The sequence below is a fragment of the Lobosporangium transversale genome, assembly GCF_002105155.1.
Source record: "Lobosporangium transversale strain NRRL 3116 chromosome Unknown BCR41scaffold_55, whole genome shotgun sequence".
NCBI lineage: Eukaryota > Fungi > Mortierellomycota > Mortierellomycetes > Mortierellales > Mortierellaceae > Lobosporangium > Lobosporangium transversale.
Window position 1 is genome coordinate 167524 of NW_019029033.1, and position 24699 is coordinate 192222.

The following is a 24699-nucleotide window of genomic DNA, read 5'->3' on the forward strand; positions in this document are numbered from 1 at the left end:
ATGGGTATCGAGGGCCTCTGGTCTTTTCTCCTAAAGAAGGGCTATGAGGCGAGTCTTCACTACCATTCGTCAATCTGCTCTACCTCCAATCCCTCCAACCCCTTGAATCACGACGCTTTCATAAGGTTTGATGTTTTAGGACCCTTGTATCCGACAATTCGAAACGCATACTCCAATCATTCCCTCGATACAGCCCACAAGATCATGGAAAGGGCGCTGGAGAAATATGGAGCGTCGCGTCAGAAAATCTTATTCTGTATCTTGACGACGACGCTTGTGAGGAAAAAAGACTTACCCATATATGTCGAGAGCAAGTGCGAGCCAAGGCACTGATGGACGCCCAACGAGGGCTCGATGAGTTATACGAACGCGTACAAAGCAAGAGTCGAGTCCGAAAGAAACAATTCCTGACTGTAATTAAGGCGTTGGATATGGCCCTCCATTGGTCAAAAGAAGCACGAGGCTCGTTCGCGATCTACATGCGGAGCAAGAATTGCCTTGTTCAAGAATGTCAATCCGAGGCAGACGTTGCTATCGCGACTGATTGCTAACTCGAGGATGTAGTTGTGTCCCGAGACAGCGACATGTTCGCATACAGGAACATCTCAACGCTTTGGTGCCCTATCTCGAGAGGCCGCATTTTGGTGTATAAGCTTGCAGACGTACTCGCCGTCCTGTATATTACACGACTGCAGTTGACGGTACCGTGTATCGTGAGCAAGAACGATTACACTTGCAACATTTCCCGGCTTGGAAATATTACTAACTACAAAATCGTCAAGGAGCAGATTGGAGAAGGTAATGGCATACCGTAGAGTAGTAAGCTGTCTAAAAGGTTGATCTCACATCAAACCCTCTCTCTTCCTTTTTTTGCTTTTTCAAAAAAAGATCCCAAGAGCATGATCCAAGGTTACTTGAGTCACAATGAAGTGTGAGAAAGGAAGGTAGACTATGGATATTTTGAAAACTCCATAAGGGTTTTTGTAGATCTGCAACAGAGCAAATGTCTACCAGCTGCACTTCAGGCTTCCGTACAAGTCCCTTTGACTCATAAAATCTACTACAGAGACTGGCTTTAATCCGCGAACAACTAAAAAGGAATAAGAGTACAGGTAGAAGGCAATGTGCTCTGATCTAGCTCTTTATCCCTTTTTTACTCCATCTTCATTCAGCTAACCCACTTTTGCAGCCTTAACATGGACATTGCCTCTGTTGACAGCTGTCCCAGACGAAAAGGTACTCGGATACATTCAACGTTTTTAGCTCTATCGATCGAGCACCTGCCCTATGGCCTCCTTCGCACGCTTCAGGACGGAAATATAAGTATCGAGAGCGGTATTCATTCAAGGCCCGTTCCCGAAAGCTCGAACATGCCTGTCCAGAGATCATGAAGAATACAAACAGAGAGAGCAGAAAGACAATCCCAATGCAAATACTCTTGGCTCTAATAAGCAGCAGAAGAAGCAGAAAGAAAAGACGAAAAGGCCACAAAAACCGGTAGACGAAATGGATAAAAAAGACTTGGCCAGGGCTATGCAGTATAAACACCCAACTAGGCCTCTTGATATCGAGACTATCAACGGCAACCTGAATAGAATACTGACTGATAAGCCCCAGTTGAGATCTAAGATTAAGACTTGCCTCCAACAAGCTGTTCGCTGTGCTTCGAAGACCAAGCGCACTTCCCGGAGAGCTATTGGCCAGTACATTGAGCAGCTTTCAGGTACCGGCGTCAGTGGCTGTATCTAGCAAGAGTGTGGCCAGTGATGAGGGTCCTGAAGGAGAGAAGATGCAGAGGACGATGAAAACGAAACAAAAGATACTAATACGATCTTTCTGTTCTCGTTCCTCGTATGCATCTACTACAAGAGGCCCCCAGTTAGCAAAGGAAAGGTCGCTCATGTGCTCAGCTTCATCCTGAAGGCCAAAGACTTTTTGCCTGCTATGGCTGATGCTGGCGCGATCAATAAAAGGATGCGCTATCCAGGGACTGCTGTTCTGTGATCAGTTGGCACACAACTCAAGATTGAGTTAAGGAATCATTACAAGGGAGCAGTACTCCTATTTGATCCGAACATATCGAATTCAAATGGGTTCGAATGCATTCGAATCGAAAACGAACCATGGTAAGTTCGAATCTATTCGAATAGTTAATGATTCGAATGGCGCCATTCAATTACAGATCTCTAGATAATTCGAGTCGTTCGATTACTTCGAGTATCGAATGGCTCGAATGGCTCGAATGGCTCGAATGGTTCTAATAGGAGCACTGTAAGGGAGGCACACAAGCGCTTTGCAGAAAGGCACATGTGTCAAGCTCTGATAGGCGCCATCATCCCATGTTGGATGGAGCAACGGAAGACAGCAGCGGCCTACAATTCACAGTCCATCAGTGACATCGAGACCAGCCTGCCTTCTCTTCGTGGAGTCGATGCAAGTATAAAAAATTACATTGAGAGGCTCAGAGGCGTGGAGAAAGACCTTGATTCCTTCTATAGCAGCAACAATGTTATCAAGAAACATAGGTGGGATGCAAAGAGAGCTCGGGCTGAATAATACAAGAAGAATGCTAATAGTCTACTCAAGACGGTTGGCGGATCAATCGGAGCAAAAATAAATGAGGGAAACAAGGTGGTGATCGGGGTGGGCCTTGGTAAGTTCTCGTCAAACGCAAAGCTGTCATCTTTACACGAATCATTCCAGTCGTACTTCGTGAAAACGGTATGTACTCGCCCACTATTTTCTTTACAAAAAAAAAAAAAAAAAAAAAAAAAAAAAACTTGATGGTCATATGGAATTAAGCAGTAGCGTCGGTCACTGCTTTTTATTGCCACTATTATCACATTGTAGCACTTATCTTGCATTTCTGTCCCATTAGGTCTGATCTCTCGGATACATCGTTGTAGGCGTAAACGAATACTATACCTCAAAAAAATGCTCGACGTGTCAAGGATTTGTTAGCCAGGTTGAGATCCGTTGGCTGTGCTGCAGCAGCTGCAAGGCATTCATGCACAGAGATATCATGGCAGGCCATAACATTTGCAATGTTGTTCAGGGCCATCTACTTTATCAAGAACGACCATCCTATCTTGTGCCAAACCAAAATAAGATAACTTCCAGGGCGGAAGAGAGCGGTCAAGCGACAGCACCGCCCGAGCAAGAAGAGGAGCCCAGAAGCAGCAAGAGGATCCACCTTGAGAATTTGTAGTTCAATTAGATTTACATAATTTAGACAATATATGCGTGTCAGCAAATACGCTAGTCTAGTGCTGGGTGCGGGCGTTGAGAGGCTACTGCGTGTCTGTTTTCAGTGATGCAATAGGGCCAAGATCGTGCTGTACCCAAAGGGATCAGCTGGTTTATTGTTCTTTCTGGTTCCTATCAAAAAAAAAAAACTCAGATCTGCTACTGCTTGCATATCCTTCAATGTGCACTTTCTTTTTTGCCTATTATATGCTATACGGCCCAACTCCTTCTGCAGAACCATAAGCTCTTCCTTGCACTTTTCGAACTCTTGGACGGCGACTTATTCCCTCTCTTTGGCTCAGGCATAAGGATGGGTGGGTCCTCAATACCGTAGGCTGAATTTGTGTACTGCGTAATACTCATCAGTAGAAGGGCCTGACCTTGTCTCCAGTTGTAGCAATTCTTCGCGATCAATTATCTTGGGCTCTGATACTCCTGTATGCTGACCTGAAGTAGGGTAGCTGTCCTCTGTTTCAGACATTCAAAGCCTTAAGGCCCTTGGGCTGATCAGGTATCCCGACAACTCTGCAGCCAGTTTGAACCATTTGAGTACTAAAATGCTAAATAAAATCATTTGATGGGTGCTTTTTTATCAGTGCATTAATGAATATTGTATAGTAAATGCCACCAGCGCCATGCTTCACTCCAGAATCTCGCCTTACCCTCATGTGAAACGGAAAGCCATTCGTATCCAGAGTACATCCCTTGTTTTGAACCTCTTGGCTACAAAGATACTTGACTATTTCGTCCTGTGTTGTTGAAAGGATGTTTGTCGAATTACTGATATAAACAAGGTTGATAAGCATTGTATGAGCTATGATGTTTTGTTTTCTCCTTTATTATGGCAGCATCTTTTTTTAACAATTATTCTTTGAAAAAGAGGCCCATGCCCCTCCTTTCAAACCAGGCTATGAAGTGATAATAAATAATATTAATATTTATCCCCTTACTTTCACTAGAAATAATCCGAAAGTTCCGAAAAACCTACTACAATTCCGCGCTTTTCGAATATGCTATCCACTAATTCCTCAGTATCAGGATCTTGAGCCGCAATGTCTCCATAGAATTCGACGTCTGGCCAATTGTTTATAACCCACAACGCATCCTCAGATTGCATCTGCTGATGGTTATCACCTTGGAAGGATAGTGATCTTAGACGCTTCAAGTTGACTAGCTCATCCAGACCTGCTCTTAACCTCAAGTCCAGTGTCCGGATTTTCTGAGATAATGAAGTCTGTTCTGTCAAATCAAGGTAGTTTAGTCGAGTCAACTTGCCTAGCTGCTTAAACGCAATACGCTGCTTCTGCATGCCTTCTGCAGTCTCTTGATCAACATCGGCTTCAAGACGGATACTCAGTATAGTCAGCTCAGTGCTAACCCACTCTGCACCATCGACAATCTCTGTCACTCTGATTTTGGATCCCACTAGCTTCTTCAGACGTGGACAATTAGACAACACTGCTTGAACAGCGCCACCAGATATGTGACTTTCTGTATTGATTTCCAATACCTCAACTGCATCGCAGAGCCTCTGTTCTCTTGCTTTCCGTACTATCTGTCCATCATCCAACATCTCCTGTTCGTTTGCTAACAATTCCCGAATAGAAAGTGGGCCGAACTCACAGTGTGGAGCAACCAGCTGTCTTAGTTCGGTCATCAATCTAAGAAGTGCCGCCATATCCTCGTCCTTTAAATCCATCTTTGAAAAGTGTAGATCCGATAGGTTTTTCAACGCATAAGGTCGATGAAGTAGTGCTGTCTTATAGAAAACATTAGGTGAAGTTCGATCGTCATCTCCGTGTCCATTGAAGCTCAATGTGTATAATCCTGGACATCTCCTAGTCAACATGGCGAGGCAATATGGCGATGTGTGCGGATGTGGAGGATTGACTATTTTGACCTTATGAAGATGTAATGTGCTCAGATTTGGGAAAGTGAATGTGTCGGTGGCATCGTTCAGGAAATCGGAAGGTAGCCGACTGATGTTTACTCTAGATATGGTCAAGATCCTGACTTTCTTACAGGCTTGAAAGAACAGATCGACTTCATCTTTGAGTATAACTATCTCTTGGATCATCAAGGTTTCAAGACGAGTGCATCCCAACAGCGCTTTCCATATCTCTCGTAAAGTTGGACAATAGAACGTTAGCTTGGTGATTGTGGAGCTGTGGGCCTTGATGAGATTGGAAAGATCACTCCGAGCAGTTGGGTTCAGAGGCGGTGAGCCTCCATAGTACTCAATATGTTTAAGGTTCTTACAACCTTGCAATGATCCGAATTCCTCTGGGAAGTTATAATAAAATCCAAGCTCTTCAATATATTCCTTGTAGGTCTGCAGTGCTTCAGCGGTAGGATATCTTGAAGGACTGTTAATTTTAGTCTTTTTCCAAATAGCTTTGACAAGTGTGTCGTGGAATGTCTTGGAAACACGAATGCAACAAAAAAGACTTTTTTCATCGAGGTGTTCGCCAACAAGCGAAATAATTTCTGGAATATCCAAGGGATGCAAATCGGGGTTGCCCATCATGCGAAGAAGAGAAGAGGAATGATGGAGCGTGATCGAATCTACAATGGCAATCGCGTTTCTTACAAAGAAGTTTAAATATTGCTGTTGCATATTTCGTATTTGATCACACGTACAAAACACACATGTACAAAAGGATTGCATTCTTTCCACTGCAGCCCTCCAGCCTGCATAAATAGGAGATCCCAATTTTACAATTAATAAATACCCGGACAATGTGGTGCTGCAATCCACATTCAATTCTCACTTATCTTTCAACTTTCGATCATTATTTTGCATTTGCTCTAGCACAAAGAGATAATTAGCCAGTACGGATCTAAGAATCTGGTTTCTCTTTCTTTCTCTCTCTCGCCGGTCCAATTTGAGTACTAGATAAGGCTTGAATTGACTTTGTAGAGCACATGATTGCTTTTGAAGATCTTGTAGTTTCAATTTCCCTCTTTGAAGACTTGTTTGGAAAGGTGCCCAGAGAGGCGGGGGGGATTTCAGAATGATTGAGCTTACCACCTGTAAAACAAGGCCTATTAAAGAGAATTTCGCAGGTCGATGACCTACAAATGCTGATGGGTATGAAACATTGAAGCTATTTGATATAAAAAAAATAAAAAAAAAATAAAATAAAAAAAAAAGTATGGATACGGAGTGCAGTTGACTATCACGCTATGTTGAAAGAATAAAGAGTAGATTTTTCCAAGTGTATCTTCAGAGTGAGAGTTGGGATGAGAGAGTGGGTGGGTATAATATCAAGACTAGAGACAAAGGTGAACGCGTTGCTCTTCCTAGGCTTTAAGTTCTAGGATCTAGCATGAAAATGGCCTAGAAGCCAAGTACCTGGACCAATCAATGCATTGTATAGTTTTTCATATAATTTGTCTAACGTAAGCTAGGATTTTCGGCATTGTCAAGATCCAACCAAATTCAAGTTACACGCGTTCCCAGCTGTCCTATCCTGTCTTTTGTGCAGAACATGAATTAAAGAGCGGAGGCGGTGCGGTGTCAACTTCCGAGGAAAGTATGCAAGGCGGACATTTTTTTTTTTTTTTTTTTTTTTTTTTTTTTCACTCCTCCGCACATTGCCTGGGGCATAATACCAAAGAGAGTGATCATAATCATATATACAGAGTCGAGAGAAAGTAAAGTAAAGTAAAGAAAAAAATAGAGCAACCAATCATTTGTCTTTTTCTCTTCACTTCAGGCCCGGGTTCCGAACCACCACCACAATGTCTGAAAATACTTGATGCTAGTGCTACATGTGTCATCACACTAAGCGGTAACTTTCTTTCTCCAAGACCGCGAGCAGAAATAAAAAAAAAAAAAAAAAAGGATTCGCCTTGGGAGGAGTTTTTTTTTGTTATCATAATATATATGTATATATTATATTTAATAGAGGACAATGTCAAGGAGGCATCGGAAGGAAAGAGTAGGGGAGCAATGAAGTCTATACTTTGTTGCTTAAAAATAGTCAGTGCGCTAATGTGTTTGAATGTCTCGCATTATGGCGCGGGATTTCAGCCTCTTCAACGGACAAGGAGGAAAAGTCCAAGGAAAAAGGTTCTGTTACTGTATTCAATTACAGGGTTGAATCCATGCTCTCATGGCTCTTGTTGCACAATGATTGGTCACTTTGGTCTAAGATCTTATTTCCTCTTGTGTGGCTAAATGTCCACAAAAGAAAAAATTCATCAGCCATCAAATGAGATGTCAGAAAACCGTATTTTCGGTATTTGTCTACTTGAACCATACAAAATAAAGAAAAAAAAAAGTGCGCATGTTATTCATGCATTAGGCCATTAGGCCATGTTTTTCTTATTACCCTTGTCTTGTCTTTTGATCTCGCCCGAGCGTTGCTTCTTTTAAAAGAAACTGCCTTTTTTTTTTTTTTTTTTTTTTTTTTTTTAGGGTTTTAACAATCAAATAGGAACGTGAGCAACGATGCCCCGACTCACTTTTCTCTTGTTTCTTTGTAACAGATTGGATCAGCAAATAATGAGGATCGGGTTATTTCCTTCACTGTTCTGAGGCGTAAACTTTACACATAATGTCATATCCATATATCTTTTAAAAGTATTTTATACAATGGCATATAGACATGTATATCACACTTACAACACGACATGGTGGGAATAAAAACCTTAAAAAAAAGGGTTATTCATTACTCCTAGAAAACTCTTTTTTTTTTTTTTTTTTTTTTTTCCTTCTTTATCAACCGTAGTGAATGTACAGTAGATGTTATATATATATATACATATATCTGTGATTCCTTTCAAAGATTAGGGCTTCGTCTACTGCAAGCCATCCACATCCTCATCCTACATCCTTCACTCTGCGGTTAAGGGTGAAGAGTAAAAAAGAGGAAGCAAAGGAGGGGGGTGGAGGGAGACAGAGATGCGCGGTTGTGCAAGGTGACGCAGGATTGCGTCCCTTGTTTTCTTTTCTTGACATGTTCTCCTTATTTACTCTGTCACATCCTTTTCACTCAAAGTATATATATACTATAAACATCTAAAAAAACAATAATCGGTAATGCCTGATGTTGAGCTCATGGACGGGATGATGCGTGGATGATGGCTTTGTTTCAGGAACAAAGGAAACAATGCTCTTTAACTATTTAGTATTGTTACTCCTTTTATGTATTGTAATTGTATACTTTGCACATGCAAACATGTACATGTACTCTTACATATTCAACAGACTCACCATGCCGCCATTTTGTCCCGTTCTACTGTCACACAACACCGTCGCTAACAAAAAAAAAAAAAAAAAAAAAAAAAAAAAAAATTCAGACGATGTAGGCGTGGTATTGAAAAGGAATAAGATCTTCAAGCCGGCACTATTTTTTTTTTTTCAATTCAATTGCCAGACCTCGTCTATCATTACGTCCTGCATCAATCGTCATAGCTCACCCCAAGCGCAACTGTTTTCCAAGACAGAAATAGACGCTTGGTAGATGATCAATCAGGGAAAATAGTATTATAAAACGCGTGCAGTTTCTAGTACACTTGAACGAAAAGGGGTAGCCCGAAGGTGGAAAAGAAAAAAAAGGGAGAGGGTAGATCACGAAGACTTTTTGTGCTCAATTTAGGATTGGATTTTTTCAAATGTCCATTCAATTTGACTTCTTTGATAGCTCTGTAATTTGCATAAAACTAGGTGCCAGCTCAAATGATTGATGAGCAAAGTATATATATTTACATTTTTTTTTTTTTTTTTTTTTTTCGTCTAGAGAAAAAGAGAATAAGGGGAGAAGGAGAGGAAGTAAAGAGTTCTTTGTGCGGAGTAAAATGCATGTCGGTGTGTTTGTATTCAGTGGTAAATGTTGTGCCTGCATTGAAGATCGGTCCTTTTTTTTTTTTCGTGAAGATGGTATCAGTCCAAGCACGACAGTTGCCAAAGGATTTTCTATTTTAGCCATTCAGTGGTACTTTACGGCTATTTTAGTATCAATATTCATAGCCTACACCGGTCGGCGACTCGTCGACATTGGAAACGGAAATCGTGTCGTGTCGGAGAAGAAGAAAAGGCCTTGACAATTGTTATGTTGTTGTTCTATGGTAAACATTGAAGAAAAGGAAAAAAAAAAAAAAAAAAAAAAAAAAAAAAGAAGTAATGGATTAGTAAGAACTGTGCATTTAATGAGTTACTTACTGTGCAGGGTTTTTTTTTTAAAAAAGCACCGCAACGATCATTCATCTTGTCTGTGATAGGTCCATGCTAGTTCGAGGTTTGACCTAAGAGCATCCCTCCTGGGCTTTGTGACACTGTCACACACGATCAGGGTCTGGATCCCTGCTCACTAAATGAATAGGGTCAAAACAAAAAAAAAAAAAGGATGCACTGAAGTTATCGGAGGATAAAGGGAACTCGAGTCAAGGAGACGCATACGGGGCAATTCTACGCATTGTTAGTTGATCTTCTCATAGTTTTCTAGGTTGACCGTTGTAAAAACAAAAAAACAAAAAAAAGATGTAATTATAACACAGACAGTCCGCCCTAGCCATGATGTGGATGTTGTGCCTGGGAAGTTGAAGTTTGAATATGCTGTGGGCGTGGGCTCAGACAAACAGACAAACAAGGAACAAAAAAAGAAGACAAACGGGCAATTGTCGATGGCCATGCTGTCTGTTCAGGTGATGGTAGGAAAAGCAACTTTTTGGGGAAGAGGAAAGGATGGAAGGGAGGAAGGGAACGAGATGGAGAGAGGGGGGGGGGGGGGAGAACAACAAGTTCATTGCGGTTTTTTTTATTTTTTTTTTTTTTTTTACAACAAAAGGAAATACGCGTGAACAAGAGCATGCCGTGCACAAGAGATCACATCGGATCACAACCATTTTGAATTGTATCTCATGGTATTGAAGAGCATCGCATGAGAGACGGAGAGAAAGAGCTCATCGATTTTTACATGGCAAGGATTCAAAGATTTATTATTAAATGTGATATGCAAAAAAAAAAAAAAAAAAAAAAAAAAAAAGAAAAACCATCGCCTCTTTCTTCCCGTTTTTGTGAATGTGAATGAGGATGTACGTGCAGTAATAGATGGTGTCTACTCGGGTTTATATTTAAACAATAGTTATATTTATATTGTGGATATATTGTTATTTTTTGAATAGCAAAATATTGAGAATGAATATCCAAAACTCTCTCTTTCGGTAAAAAAAGATCCTCTTCCCATTCCACATCCATTTAAAACGCTCATAAAAGTCATCAACACACAACACCTACTACCACTGATTTTTTTTTTTTTTTTTTGATATATAAGCAAAAGCAACACCCGACCATTAAGAGGGAGGAAGCATCTTTTAGCTTCCACCCATTCACCCCAGTTCAAAGCTGCACAGTTCGCTTCTTTTGAAATACAACCCTTCTTTCCAAAACACACTCATTCTATTCGACAGCCTTGTCCCTTTTCAGCATCAAACGTTAGTCCATATTGCCAGATTGAATACACCTATCAAAGAACGTTTGTTGTCAATATCATTATCAATATCAGACCAACTCTCTCTTAATTACCCTTTGTAATCATAGTAAAGTTTTTATTTTTATTTTTATTTTTTATCTTCATCATTGCTATATCATCATTTATAATTTATTTTTCCATAACAGAGTTCACAGGTATGTCACTATGTTCATGTATTTTGCTTCTTGGTCAAGATACCTTGATTTACTTGTCGATTGAGCTGGGATTGATTGCATTGACCTTATTACCCTGGATATTGGATATTGGATATTGGATATTGGATATTGGATATTGAATAAATTGGATATCGGATATCGGATATCGGATGTCAGATACATCACAATATTTTTTTTTATTTTATTTTATTTTTTTTATTTGGATTCGATCAAGTATATATTAAAAATATGCAATTGTCTTTTTTTTTTTTTCTTTCTTTTCATCTTATTCCATCTCTCTCTCTCTTTTTCTCTCTCACGATCATTATCTTTTTCTTCCTTCCATTCCTTCTATTCTCTCTTCATTATTAACATCTTTTTATCTTTTTTATCTTCTTTACTTGCATCATTAATAATCTTCATTCACTCATATACTCACCTCTCTCTCTCTCTCTCTCTCTCTCTCTTTCTTTCTTTCTTTCTTTCTCTATTCCTTCCACTCCAGTGCAGCTTTTACAACTATATCTCCTATCCTCAAACAAACTTAACTCTCTGCATATTCTCTTCTCTCTTCTCTCTTCTCTTCGCCTCTTCCCTGTTCCCTGTTCCCTTTTTTCTTTTCCCTTTTTATCTTATTCCTCCAATCGAAGTATTCTTGCCCCATCCTTTTTTTTTTTTTTTGTTTTATTCTATCCAAATTCAAGATTGGAACACAAACACAGATTCAGACACAGACATTGACACAACAGGCACAAGCACAGGCACGCAGATACAAACAAACAAAAATAAAAAATAAAAAAAAATAACAGGCACACTCCTTCACTGACCAGGCACATACGATGGCGTCTGCTGCCCTTCCTCGTGCAAACAACACCGCCTTCAATGCCAAGGTGATCAAGACCATTCCTTCGCCTGTCATACCCATCAGCACTCTCAGTCATCAGTCAAATCCAAATTCAAATTCAAATTCAAATTCAAATCAGCGCCGATCTATTACCAATATCAGCAGCAATATCAACATCAACATCAACAGCAATAAAATCAATTCCGTTTCCAAAAAGTCTACTCCAAAGAGTTCTACCAGCCTTGGCTCAAGTCCCACAAACTTTTCACTTTCACATCCTCCATCCATGTCCACAGCACCAACAGGCACAAGCGGCCCCAATAAGCTTCACGCTCACTCGCTCTCAGCTTCAAGTACAATCTCCTATCCTCATCCCTCGCTTCATCCGCCACTGCGTCTCCTGACGACCGCAACATGTCCAGACACAGTTACTTGTCTAGTCTCTGCTCAGTCACCGCCCCATTCGCCCACTTTTACCACCATCACTTTACCACCAAAATCAAGTTCCTCTGCTAATTCTGGAGCAAGCTCAGGAAGCCGTGCAAACTCGATTCTCGATGGCATTCAGACCGCATTAGGCGTCACCTCCTCTTCACCCCCATCCTCCTCAGCATCCACTTATTCGGCTGCAAAAGAAAGTCTCGCAGACTTTTCCATCCCGCCTTCAAAACGTTTCGGCGGTCGACAAAGCAAAGTGGGCAAAAAGGGAAAAGAGGCCAGCACCAACGGTGTGCTTCGTTCCCGAAGCAACTATTTCAGTTTCCCCAACTTTGATGAAGTTGACTTTGTTGACGTGGCGATGGTAGAGGATAATGAAGAGGATGATGACGATGACCATTCAGGTTGGTCTAGTCCCGATTCTCCACCTGAAGGTCAAAGACCGACGATCATGGATGAAAAAATGATGCGGACTGCTACGACCTCTCAACTGTTACACCATCAGGGTCTTCGGAAAGGTCTGAGCATGCCTTCAAGTCCAAGTCAGCATTGGCTTCTACAACTCGAGACTTATCATGAGCTGCGCGGTCTTGAAGGGGTTCAAGTCTAGACTTTCAATCTCCTGAGGCGGTGGTGTACAACATGTACACATGTCCTACAAAAGCTAGTGATGCGCTGGACCTGTCCCATTTTTAGACTCTTTGATCTTTCCACCCCTTTCTGGGCTGGCAAAGCAAAAAAAAAAAAAAAAAAAAAAAAAAAGCTCCTGAAAAGTGAAGCCCTTCGTTTCTATAATGGTTAATCCATTACTCAAGGACAATGTCAAAATGAGGGCAACTTTTCAACCACATACAAAAAAAAAAAGCGTAGGCCTGTTCGGAAGCACTGGCCACGCATTGTACACAGTGTAAAATAGTTGTATGAACAGTTTGGTTTAGTCATAATAAAAAAAAAATAAATAAAAAAAAAAAGAGCATTATTAAACACACGCTGCGGCGTCAATGTAACCACACATACACATGAAAAAAATGAAATGAAAAATAGTTTGTTGCCCACAGCCAAAACATCAACATTAGCATGCACGTACGCACGTTTTGCACGCGCAATGGACAAATTCGGACATCCATCCCCTGTGTTTGTCTGCCTGCAAGTGAGTATTTTTTTTTTTTTTTTTTTTTTTTTTTTCTTTAATCACAACAACGATGTATGAAATGGAAGAGCGATCCATTCTAGAATGTACATGCAGATACAAACCTGATATCTCGACCTCTTCTCCCCAAAGTGGGTCCACTTTGCAGTCCCCACAAGTCTTAGTTTTGTTTCTTCTCTCGGTAAGCCCCACCCTTTGGATGCTATGTGACATTAAACACGGTTCATCACAGTGTTTTACATCAAAGACATCGTTATCATTTGCCTCTGTCCTAACAGACTCTTGTCCACAAAATCCTGTCTGGACAACAAAAAGTTTTTTTTTTTTTTTTTTGATTTCAGGGTCTCATAATCACGTGCCATTTCGGCAATATGTTTTTTTTGTTTTCCCATGTCCGACATTTTATAAACCCATTCACCTTGTTTTGGATTTCAAAGGAGTAGTTTACTGCATATACAATGGGCAAAAAGGATGTAATGTCTCGCTTGCTCGTGGACATTAAAAAAAAAAAAAAAAAAAAAAAAAAAAACATACGGCGCTTGGAATAATAGATCTTTTTTTTTTGTCTAGACGAGTCAAACTAAGCGACAGCTTTTTTTTTTTTTTTTTTTTTTTTTTCTTTCTTTTGACTGACAACAATAGAAAAAGAAAAAGTCAAAAGAGCACAAGGCCAAGGTTGCAGAGAAGGTCGGTTGATAGTTGCTACCTTTAAATACATATATTTATATATTTCTCTCGTGATCATGGATGGAGAAGATCAAAAGGAAAAAAAAAAAAAAAAAAAAAAAGCGGGACAAAAGAATCGTTTTTTAATATTTCTTCACTTTACTAATCTATGAATTTGTATATATACATTATATGCGTGTTTTTTTTTTGTTTTTGTTTTTTTGATCTTCATTTATTAAACCCTGTACAAGTATAGCAAGATCGCAAGCAAGCTAAAAAAGAAAAGAAAACCAAGGCGAAAAATGTAGAAGAACAAGAGGAAGATATCGAAACTATTCTTGCCAATTTCAAGAAGGAGGTAAAAAAAAAAAAAAAAAGGAGTTGTAACTGCCATTTAGAACTAGGTGGACGAATTTATTCAAACATCTTGTAAATGATTTTACTTATTGTCTTTTGATCCAACTTGAATAGCAAGAGGAGAGAGTCAAGATTATTGAAGAAGTTTGGAGCGGTCCACCCAGGTAAAGATTTTACAGATTATATAGACATTTATATTCTTAAAAAACTTCAAGTTGGTTGTCATTATTACTGAAGAAAGTTCTAACAATTGTACTTCGTCTCTTTTTTTTTTTTTTTTTTTTTTTTTTTTTATAGTCGCCGTGCCAATGCTACTTTGACAGCCAACCCTCTGAACCAAAACGAGTTAATTTTCTTTGGAGGGGAGTTTTATGATGGAGTTAAATGGTAAATAGGAGAATATGAGAACAAGATATAGTTGTTATCGAAATGAGCTTTTTTTTTTTTTTTTCCTTTACCTTTTCTATGAAAACTAGACTGTCTGACAGATTATACATATATGTGTATATTTATAAGTGCTTTCTACAACGATCTGTATCGATACAACATTGAAAAGGATGAATGGCGTAGGATTACCTCTCCCAATTCTCCTGGTCCTCGTTCGTCTCATCAGATTGTCATCACCGCCGCTGGGACCTTATTCTTATTCGGCGGCGAATTTGCCTCTCCTAATGAGACCCAGTTCTTTCATTACAAGGTAGGCATAACTCCTTTTTATTTTTTATTTTTTTATATCTGTATTTAGTTTTAAGAGGAACTTTTGACGTGCTGTTCAACTGATGAAACCTTAAACCATCTGCAGGATTTCTGGTCAATGGATATGAAAACCAATGCGTGGGAAAAACTCGACATTAAACCAAAACCAGCAGCTCGATCAGGCCATCGCATGGTGCTCTGGAAACACATCATCGTCATGTTTGGAGGATTCTATGACAACTATGTTGACACGCGGTACTACGATGACCTTTGGGTCTTCGATACACTAGACTATAAATGGACCAAAGTTGAATTGCCGGACCAAATGATCCGACCTTCAGCTCGTTCAGGCTTCTCATTTATCCCTTGTAACGATGGCGTAATTCTCTATGGTGGCTACTGTAAGGAATATACAAAGGGTCAACGACCCAAAGGTGTTGTTCATACAGATACCTGGTTACTCAAGATGAATACAGACCCTAAATTGATCCGATGGGAGAAGAAGAAGAAATCTGGATCGGCTCCTAGCCCGCGTTCTGGGTGTGCTATGGCCCCTTACAAGAATCGGGCTGTCTTGTTCGGAGGTGTGTACGACGACGATGTGACTGAAGAAACGTTGGAGAGCACGTTCTACAATGACCTTTACACATATCAGATTGATACTGGGCGTTGGTTCCCAATGAACCTAAAGAAGCCAAAAACTACAAAGAAGAAGAAATCAAAGAAGGCTAATAAACAGGGAACTGGAACAGGCCGATCAGGTGCTGATGATGATGATGAGGGAGCAGGAAAGAGAGAAAAGATGAAATGGGAAGAAAGTACTGATGATGAGTTTGACTATGGCGATTTCGAAGACAGTGAAGACGATGACAATGCAGGAGCAGAGACACTCAAGGAGGATGTTTCTGGACCAACTGTGCCTTCTCAGGACCAACTGCCACTTGAAGCAAAGGCCGATAATGGTGATAGCTCCGAGGCTAAGCAGGATGAGCCAGCACAGACGTCTACCAAAGAAGCACTCGCGGCAGCTGCACTGGCAGCAGCCGGTATTCTGCCAAAAGCGTCTCAGGCATCTGAACCGGTCGCAGAAAGTACAGAGCTCAATAAGCAGTCTAAATCCGCAGGAAAATCTTCGGGCAAGGCCAAGGACAACGATAACGACAATGATGCTGACGAAGATGAAGAACCATTGATGCCTTGTCCCCGGTATAATCCCATGTTGGCAGTTCAGAAGAGTACTCTGTTTATCTTTGGAGGTATTTTAGAAGTGAAAGATCGCGAATACACCCTCGACGACTTTTTCTCACTCAATCTGGATAAGATGACAGAGTATGTGTGTTTGCGTGAGTCTCAGTTTGAGTCACAGCTGTGGCTTGGTGAGGAATCTGACGATGACGAGGATGACCAGGAAGAGGAAGATGACGACGATGACGACGATGACGACAACGAAGGCGAGGACGAAGAAGTTGGTGATGACGACGAGAAGGAGGATGAAAGTGAGTCTGAAGACGAGGTCATTGAAGAGTCTAGTAAGAAGGATAAGAAGGCCAAGAAAGAGAGTAAAGAAAAAAAGGAAATGAAGGTAGAGAAGGAGGGCAAATCGAAAGAAAAGAAGGAGAAAAAGGAGAAGAAAGAGAAGAAGGAGAAGGAGAAGGAGAAAGCGACTGCAGAATCAATCTTGAGTGGTGATGCTGAAACCCCTGCTGCTGGCGATGGAACTGAGGAGATCAAGGTTGCTGGTGGTGGGACCTCTACTGAAGGAGGAGAGACTGTAGCTGCTCCGGAAGTTGTGCCTTCGCAATTGAGCGGAGTGGACCTTGCAGCACGTCTCGCCATGACAGAAGAGGAGGCTGCCTCCACGCCAACTATTGGTGAAACTCTGCGCGAATTTTATGGACGCACAAGTAAGGACAGTATATATTTGCGTGTTGAGACACCTTCCAAAGCATCTTACTATTTCTCTTGGATAGTTATTTTTTTTTTTTTTTTCTTCTTTTTTTTTAAAAAAAAAAAACTCCATTAGCTGAATATTGGGTTATGAAGGCGTTTGAGGACAGTACCAAGACAGGCAAGGCTCTTCGTCATGATGGCTTCCTGCTGGCGGAAGCCAAGTACAATGAATGGCAACCTATTCTAGCCCAGATGGCTCAGATGCGTTTAGAGGCTGGTTTGGATGACGATGATGATGATGAGGCTGGACGTATGGGTAGTGGGCGTAGTGGTAAAGTCCTCAACATGGGTGAGGTCTATAATAAGTTGATGTCAAGACATAGACGATAAAAAAGCGACAACGCATAATAGAGATTTACCAATCACTAGAACGTTTATTAATTTAAAGTAAAAAAAAAAAAAAAAAAAAAAAAGCCTTAAGCTGATCTAATCTCACATCTTGACATCTATTCTTATTCAAGATGGGTATTCTTATCCTTGTCCTTGCCTTTGCCCTTGCCACCCTTACCCTTGCCCTTGCCCTTGCCCTTGCCCTTGCCCTCGTCATCGCTTGACTCGTCATCGAAAAGCGATTTAGTAAAGCCATGGGTGCTGGCTGCAGCCTCGGCCAAGGCTTTGACTGCCGCTTGGACATTGGGTGCCATCAATAATGGATGTCCCTTGGAAGTCTTGTCTATACGAAGCGCTACCTGTCCATGAGCAATGCCTCCTGAGGGGAGCAGACCTGCTGCTAGGACTACAACCTTCTCTTCATCTTCAGGTCCTTGCTCGTCCTCAGATGGCTCCCCTTCAACGCGCGTCTTTTCATTGTCCCGTCGGTTTCTACGGCCGCCGTTACTCTGCTCAGGAACTTGTTCAAATAGGATACCACCGCCATGTCTCGGTGCCCCACCGCCACCGAGCAATAGTGTGGCTATACCAGGCAGAGGCGAACAAAGACCGGCTAGATCCAGTATCTTGCCGAGGTACTTGGCAGCCTGACGAGCGACTTTACCGCCTGGGATCAGTTTCTTGACGACATTGGCCGTATCTGGGTCCGCAAGATCACCATCATGACGTTCTGCAAGGACTGTAGCCAAGATGGCACGATCACTATGAGTCAATCCATAACAATTCGCAAGCGCTCCTCCAGGTAAAAACAGCCGCCATGCGGCTGTGGATCTGGCTTCTTTAGGCATCTGATTGTAACAGTTCAATACCATGACCAAAAGAGGGACAAGGCGCTCGAGACTGTTGATAAAGACTTGAAGCCCCGCTGCATCTTTATCTGGTAATCCCTTGTGCTTATCCGATCCAGAAGAGGAAGAGGAAAAAGAAGAGGCTGAACGGCAGCATTCCGCAAAATCTGCAGGCAGGGCCGAGGATACGAAGGAAGTTAAGGCTTGCACGTCTGGCATATGCAGTGGTGGTTGTCCTCCATTGGTTTTAACAAAACTCTGGACGGTCTCAAAGGCTGGGTCTTTGTTCTGGATCTCTGGAGGTAAAACTTCAAAGCATCCACCTTGACGGACACCGCCCTCTGAAAATAACACTTCCTTGATGGGAATCGCCTTCATGGCCGCAGCCATCAAGGTCGCACAGGCGGGAATCAGCTTGGCGCGACGTTTCGAGACTCGGAAGCTTTTTTGGACCTCATCTGGATCCAAGTACCGATATTCTTCTACGATTTCAGCTAGTTCCTTCGCAGAGGCCATGTATCCGTTGATGATGGGGATGGGATATCTTCTATTAGCATGGTCTTCCTTGTTATCTTTCACCTTTCGGGCCATCAGCAAGTATCCTAGAGCACGGAATCCCCCCCCAGAGAGGTACATTCTATATCCGCCCTCACTGTCTTCTTTAATCTCGGGAGCAATGTTAATGTCCTCGAGCCCTTGTTTGAATGCTTGGACCATTTCATCATAGATGGCTTGTCGTGCAGCCTGATTCTTGCCACAGTTATTCAGTCGTCTTGAAAGGGCAGCTGCGCCATATGGCCAAGATTGAGCATTGGGGCTACTCTCTCCGTGACCATCCTTGGGACCTCGAATGATGTAGTTAAGTTGGACAGATCCGCCACCGAGGTCCATGAACAAACCCTTGACAGTATGGTATGAGGCTATTACACCAAGAGCACCAATATTGGCCTCCTGTGCCTTGGTTAGCAATTGGACGGTCCAACCAGTGGCATTATAGATCCTCTTTTGAAATTGTTCAGAGTTGGGGGCCGTTCTTGTGGCTTCAGTGGCAATGACGCGTACGGTTTCAACATTGGCTTGATGACACAATGCCTGCCAGCGCTTAAATGTTCTCTCGACCTCATCCATGACCTCTTCACTAATCGGCTGTCTCTCTGATGGTTTTCCAGAATCTTCTTTGATCATCACTTCATTGTCTCTAGTCTCGACCAATGTTCTCGCCAGAGCCTCCCTTTCCTCTTTAGAACGCTTTACTGCTGTAGACTTGTCGAAAGAAGAGCCTTCTTGGTGATCTTTTGTGCCATTTGTTGGTGGTGCTACAGCTAATGGTTCAAAATCTAGATCCTCAGTATCCTTATTGCCGAACTGTGCTTCATACAATGAAATCGACGCTCTTTCCTCATACAGTACTGGTAAATGGCGATCCATTGAGGCAATAATTCCGAAACGAATACCATTGCTGCCCATATCGACGATTGCTAAAGGGGCTTGAATCCCTGAAGAGGTGCCTGAGATGGATGATCCATCGATAGAGGATGTAGAAGAACCATTGTTGTTATTGTGGACATCATTAATATGACCTGGTGAAAACAGACCCCTGAAGGTATCGAAACATCCAGCAGACGGCATGGCACAGATTTTTGTCCTGGTCACTAGCTCAGAGAATAAACACCTTGGTGGTGGTGAAGAAAATTTATTATTTTTATTTTTATTTTTTTTTGAAGGTGGGATGAAAAATCAGAATGAGCAAGAGAATGAAGTAAATGAGAATGAAGAGAAGATCTGGTCAAAAGAAAATAGAAAGAGAGCATATATATTCAGCGGTAGAATAAACGAATAAGCATGATCCTGGCTGACTGGATGGCGGAGGAGAGAAGCCAATTTTAATATCAGAAGATCATGCATCTTTTCCCACTCAGGCCCACACAGACGGTTGATGCAATCTTTCTCTTTGGGCGTACATGTAACATGTACGTACATGTTTGTACTGTACAATCCACATGTACACGGTTTTTTGCTTACGACGAACACAAACATGTCAGACGACTGAAAACTTTTGCACCATCGCATCAAATAAAAAAATAAAAATAAAATATAAAAGCATAAGCATTATGCTGTAATTTCTTCCTGTTCCTTTAGTTCAGTCTTTCTAAGTATCGTAAGCCTATTCAATAAAAAGTTCATATGGGTAACTTCCTGATAGGTTTTATATTGATAGCAAGGGCTTATGATGTATGGCTATAGTTGGTCTGACTTTTAAATTTAGAGATGTCTTGATTCAGACGTTTCTCAGTTGAGAAAATGAGAACGAGGAGTAGTAAAGACGCTCACATATAGTCCGTCCCATTAAAAAACGAGACATTGCATCTAGTGTTAAAAGAAGAAGTGTATTAGAACAAAGAAATAAAAAAAAAAAAGTACTATCAAGCCAATACTTACAATTTTTTTAAGACGAAGGCCTTTCTGAACCTAGTCATGTTTGTAGTAGATTGTGTCCTACTGTTGTTGCCGGCTTGTCTCTCCCCCTCCTCCTGGACCCAGCAAAGGTCCTTTCGGTGGTCTTGATCCCTCTACTCCTCCTCCTCCTCCTCCTCCTCCTTCATCTAAAAATTTCCTTTTTGTGGTTCTGCTACTACCACCACCACTGCCACCACTGCCACCACTACCTCCACCACCGCCACTACCGCTAGAAGCTTGGCCTTGAGTTCCTCCGTCCGGCGGCATATATTTTGCAGGTCGTTTTTGCTCTCTTATCTGCGACTCACAGACCCTTGCGATGTTCTCAGCACCAACAGTATCTCGATCAAAGTATGCTTTACAATTTCGACAGTACTTGGATCGAAAAGGAACATTCTCCAATATACTGTCACAGTGGGGTTGTGGACACTTGGCAGATGTGTAGTATTCATGACAACCTGCAATGGGGTAGTCTAGAGAATTTGCCTGTTCGAGCCAGATTTAATACTCGTTAAAAAAGAGACTCAAAAATCAAATGTCATTGATCAAGGGATTTTTTTTTACCTTTCAACAAGCTTCTTCATCAATATCCCATGCTTCGATACTTGTCCTCGGTTTGTCTTGAATGATCCTAGTCCAATACAGATCACCGCATTCGTATTGGCATCTCTTCTTCTTCCATTGCTTCCGCCCGCAAGCTTCAGAATTGCCTTGATCACATAATCAACCCATCCGTTCTGTGCTTTTCTATTATCCCAGCTATTCCGAACAAACCACCCGTCATTATAGAAATCGACAAGCGCCCTATATATAGTCTCCTTATTGTCGTCACTGGTCCCATGCTGCCTGGGTGTCATATTTAACTTCTACATTCTCGAGGAGACGGGATCTCTGCTTCCAGTTGATCTCACGCCGGGGACTGGGACTCACCGGGAACAGTGGATTTGTGCTCGATGTACCTTCTTCAGCTGCTTCTTCTCCCCCGTCGCCATCTAAGAATGGTTCATCAACTTCCAGCAAGTCAATATCGCTGATACCCAGCAAGATATCGTCATCTTCATTTCCGTCGTCGTCTCCATCATCACCACCATCGCCTGCACCATGGCCTGAAGACGAGGATCCCTGCTGAGCACTTGAAGAAGCCTGGACTGCTTGAGATCTTTGAGTATCCGAAGGTTGGGCAGCTTGCGAACCTCTACCTCTTTTTTGCTTCGATGTGTCATAGGCAAGAAGTGTTAGGGTAAGGCCGTTTGTAAAGAACGATGTCTGTAGTTTCCTTCTAGGGCCATCATCAGATTGCAGTCCAACGTCCTTGTATCCTTTCAAGGAAAACAGCTCCTGCAACAATATCCCCTTGTGGTTAAGGATCTTGTCCTCTGCAGCCCCCTTGGTACTCATGTTTAGTTCCAACAATTGGACTATTTCCTCTCGAACTGTTGGGTTAGACCATAATATATCCAGGAGACAGGCTTCCGTTAGGCAGAGAGACCGAGGCGAGAAAGCAGACGTAGTGAAATCCAGATATTTTTTGGCAGTTGCATTTTGCTCAAAAAAGAATTGGATGGAACTTCTTCCATCGCCTGGAATATCTATGTCAAACTAGACATTAGAGACTTTGAGCAAACGTTTGTTTATGAAAAATATTTTCAGATAGATAGTAGACAGTCGAAAAGTAAGTGAGAATAAGATGTGGGTCCACACACCACACCCATGGATTATTTTATTCATTTCTGGTAGAGGGGCTTGTACCAGATAACTACATATCTATCTATAAGACAACATGGGTTCTCATGTCAAAGATTTGTCGCGTCTTAGTGTGACGCTTTATTGCCACTAGTTTCTACTGCTAGTTTTATTTTTTATCGTACTATTTCAGTTGAAATTTCTCTAGTGTGTTTTTTTAAGATCTTCCTAGTTTTTTAGTCGGACCATTATTATATTGCATATTGAAATATGCAACAGTTTACACCCAAATTTCCTTCATTTTCAGAGTCACCCTTGTTTACATTTGCACTAAAAGAAAAGAGGATGAGATTATTTTCACAAGTTACTCTGGCGAGGAACTTTTCCAAATTTCACTGAAGCCACAATTCTCAGTTATCCCAGAGGGCGAAGCGATTTTTTTCTCCTTGACACGACTTTGTTCAACTTTTTTATAGAACGAGTGAAAATACATGTTTTAAGAGGATTTCCAGCATCACGAGACCGTGACAATCCTTTTCAGCGAAATTTGAAAAAAATTCTTAAAATTCATTGCTCAAAGTCTCTATTATAATATTATATTTACCTGCGCATTCCGATAGTGAGACCTTAGCGCTGCTTGAACAGGGACCATGACCATCCGAGACGACTTGCTGATCACCAAATCGGGATAGATCTGGTTTAAAGGACCAAGCCCTGTCTTTGCATAGAAGTATTCGTATGCTTTGAGCTGGGACGGCTTGGCTACGTTCCCTTCGCCTTTTTTCTTCACTTCCCTGCTATACCTAGATAATGGACTCATCACTCCGTGATACAACAACGCAGCAAGGCCGTAAATAAAGTCCCTGCTATCAAGAACTTCATCTAGGAGTTGTGGGAGATCAGCTGGATTGGATGGCCCAGTGGTAAGCAGGTTATCGATCCACAAGGCGCAGGCCCAGAAAGCTCGAATCCGTGCCTCATTCAACATTTTAATAAATGATTGAATGAGCCCTTGAATTGTTGCAGCAAGTTGCTTGCTCGGGATTGAGATTGGGATCGGAAGTAGAGTCCAGCTTGGCAACTACACACATCTTTAACGTGCCCAGAGTTAATGCAGCAGTGGGGTGGGCTCTCTTCAACCGTCGGTCCTCGACAGTAGCCTCCTTTACTTTCCTGGTCTTATCAGTCTTTCTGATATACTTGGCCTTCCCTTTGTTCTTCTTTTTTTTCTTCTTTTCCTCCTTAACCTCCTCTTTGTCATCCTCTTTTTTTTCCTTTTCCTTTTTTTTGGGGACTTTCTTTGACGGCTGGAGCTGACAGGACGGCCGTGTTGTTTGCAGTTGGTCAGGTCATATTTCTTAGGCGAAAGTTCCTTTTCCTGGGTAGGGAAAACAGGCCGATAGCGATTCGGCTTTGCGCGTTTAGGGATATAGAATCTAATTAGGAACAACAATGCCAAGGGTTAGATGTTTTTTTTTTTTTTTTTTTTTTTTTTTTTTTTGTATATGCTTTGGAAAATGTTCATTTGAAAGATCTTACCTAGATTGAGGTTGATTATTTTTATTCTGGTACCTAGCAGATATCGCAGTCCTCATTCTATCATGGTAATGAAGGAATCTTTCAGCGGTTGCTTGCTGCGAAGCCTGGGTTTGGATCCAGTTGCATATTTCACAGTACACGTGTTACATGAAAATTTATAATACAGACATACTAACAGCTCTATGGCCCATGGTGCCCGAGACAAACTTGCAGTTTTATTTTGATACAAATTTGGATAAATGCCCCATGGATGTGATGTGTGAACCCACATCCTATTCTCACTTCTGCTCCCTGGTTACTATTTGTCTGTCTAAAATTTTTCATGAGCTACTACAAACATGACTAGGTCGGGAAAGGCCTTCGTCTTGAAAGGGTTGTAAGTATTAGCTTGACAGTGCTTTCTTGACTAATCTCTTTATTTCTATGCTTGGTCTAGATGGTGTTTTTTTATGGGGAGGACTATTTAGACAACATGTAGACCCCACATATCTTAATCATAATAAATTGGTTTGGTGGCATTGTTGTAAAAAACATCTTTGCTTAGAAACCGCAGATTGAATCCCCTGGGCATTTCAGAAATACTATAATTGACTAAGTGTCGAATCCATGATAGGCGTTTTAAACCAAGACTCTGACGCTCAAGATTTAGTGATTGCCTTACTTAAATCGCACAATATTCTCGTACAGCTTTATTTCTTCAGAACCAGTTAACATCATCACTTTACCTTTTATTAGTAAGGATGTAATGATTATAATCCCAACGTGGGGAATAATAAAGGGTAACTTTCATAACTCCAATGATGCATATCTTGTAGCAAGGAATGTAAATGATTTGGATGGTTTCTTAAGATCTTCTGCTATG

At 41.4% G+C, this 24699-nt stretch overlaps 10 protein-coding genes across 10 annotated transcripts; 5 read left to right on the forward strand and 5 right to left on the reverse strand.

The window, feature by feature from the left end:
• Positions 1-1391, forward strand: BCR41DRAFT_400947 (hypothetical protein; the record flags this gene model as incomplete). Its single annotated transcript, XM_022029176.1, has 3 exons — positions 1-276; positions 558-798; positions 1264-1391. 3 exons carry the CDS (start codon positions 1-3, stop codon positions 1389-1391), a joined length of 645 nt encoding a protein of 214 aa, XP_021876685.1.
• A 115-nt stretch (positions 1392-1506) lies between these two features.
• Positions 1507-2556, forward strand: BCR41DRAFT_400948 (hypothetical protein; the record flags this gene model as incomplete). Its single annotated transcript, XM_022029177.1, has 3 exons — positions 1507-1723; positions 2009-2126; positions 2265-2556. 3 exons carry the CDS (start codon positions 1507-1509, stop codon positions 2554-2556), a joined length of 627 nt encoding a protein of 208 aa, XP_021876686.1.
• Positions 2557-4077: 1521 nt separating this feature from the next.
• On the reverse strand, positions 4078-5822 carry BCR41DRAFT_362516 (hypothetical protein). Its single transcript, XM_022025733.1, has 2 exons — positions 4235-5822; positions 4078-4154 (listed from the first exon to the last, which is right to left on the reverse strand). The coding sequence occupies exons 1-2, from the start codon at positions 5771-5773 to the stop codon at positions 4104-4106; spliced, it is 1590 nt and encodes a 529-aa protein (XP_021876687.1). The 5' UTR covers positions 5774-5822; the 3' UTR covers positions 4078-4103.
• A 2201-nt stretch (positions 5823-8023) lies between these two features.
• Positions 8024-8949, forward strand: BCR41DRAFT_362518 (hypothetical protein). Its single transcript, XM_022025734.1, has 2 exons — positions 8024-8511; positions 8633-8949. Exons 1-2 carry the CDS (start codon positions 8364-8366, stop codon positions 8704-8706), a joined length of 222 nt encoding a protein of 73 aa, XP_021876688.1. The 5' UTR covers positions 8024-8363; the 3' UTR covers positions 8707-8949.
• A 627-nt stretch (positions 8950-9576) lies between these two features.
• BCR41DRAFT_362520 (hypothetical protein) lies at positions 9577-9971 on the reverse strand. Its single transcript, XM_022025735.1, has one exon. The coding sequence runs from the start codon at positions 9882-9884 to the stop codon at positions 9672-9674; it is 213 nt and encodes a 70-aa protein (XP_021876689.1). The 5' UTR covers positions 9885-9971; the 3' UTR covers positions 9577-9671.
• A 652-nt stretch (positions 9972-10623) lies between these two features.
• On the reverse strand, positions 10624-11114 carry BCR41DRAFT_362521 (hypothetical protein). Its single transcript, XM_022025736.1, has one exon. The coding sequence runs from the start codon at positions 11060-11062 to the stop codon at positions 10874-10876; it is 189 nt and encodes a 62-aa protein (XP_021876690.1). The 5' UTR covers positions 11063-11114; the 3' UTR covers positions 10624-10873.
• A 437-nt stretch (positions 11115-11551) lies between these two features.
• BCR41DRAFT_362522 (hypothetical protein) lies at positions 11552-12922 on the forward strand (the record flags this gene model as incomplete). Its single annotated transcript, XM_022025737.1, has 1 exon — positions 11552-12922. A coding segment is annotated over exon 1 (1022 nt), but the record flags the coding sequence as incomplete, so codon positions are not given.
• An 807-nt stretch (positions 12923-13729) lies between these two features.
• BCR41DRAFT_341832 (hypothetical protein) lies at positions 13730-17349 on the forward strand. The gene is made up of 8 exons (XM_022022263.1): positions 13730-13784; positions 13954-13998; positions 14234-14335; positions 14449-14498; positions 14632-14721; positions 14851-15031; positions 15137-16934; positions 17054-17349. The coding sequence occupies exons 1-8, from the start codon at positions 13770-13772 to the stop codon at positions 17308-17310; spliced, it is 2538 nt and encodes an 845-aa protein (XP_021876692.1). The 5' UTR covers positions 13730-13769; the 3' UTR covers positions 17311-17349.
• A 44-nt stretch (positions 17350-17393) lies between these two features.
• BCR41DRAFT_341835 (Ppx/GppA phosphatase family-domain-containing protein) lies at positions 17394-19787 on the reverse strand (the record flags this gene model as incomplete). The annotated part of the gene is made up of 3 exons (XM_022022264.1): positions 17394-18301; positions 18494-19308; positions 19525-19787. 3 exons carry the CDS (start codon positions 19785-19787, stop codon positions 17433-17435), a joined length of 1947 nt encoding a protein of 648 aa, XP_021876693.1. The 3' UTR covers positions 17394-17432.
• Positions 19788-20613: 826 nt separating this feature from the next.
• On the reverse strand, positions 20614-23764 carry BCR41DRAFT_425812 (hypothetical protein). Its single transcript, XM_022030632.1, has 4 exons — positions 22903-23764; positions 21448-22214; positions 21221-21374; positions 20614-21101 (listed from the first exon to the last, which is right to left on the reverse strand). The coding sequence occupies exons 1-4, from the start codon at positions 23284-23286 to the stop codon at positions 20655-20657; spliced, it is 1752 nt and encodes a 583-aa protein (XP_021876694.1). The 5' UTR covers positions 23287-23764; the 3' UTR covers positions 20614-20654.
• Between the last annotated feature and the right edge of the window lie 935 nt (positions 23765-24699).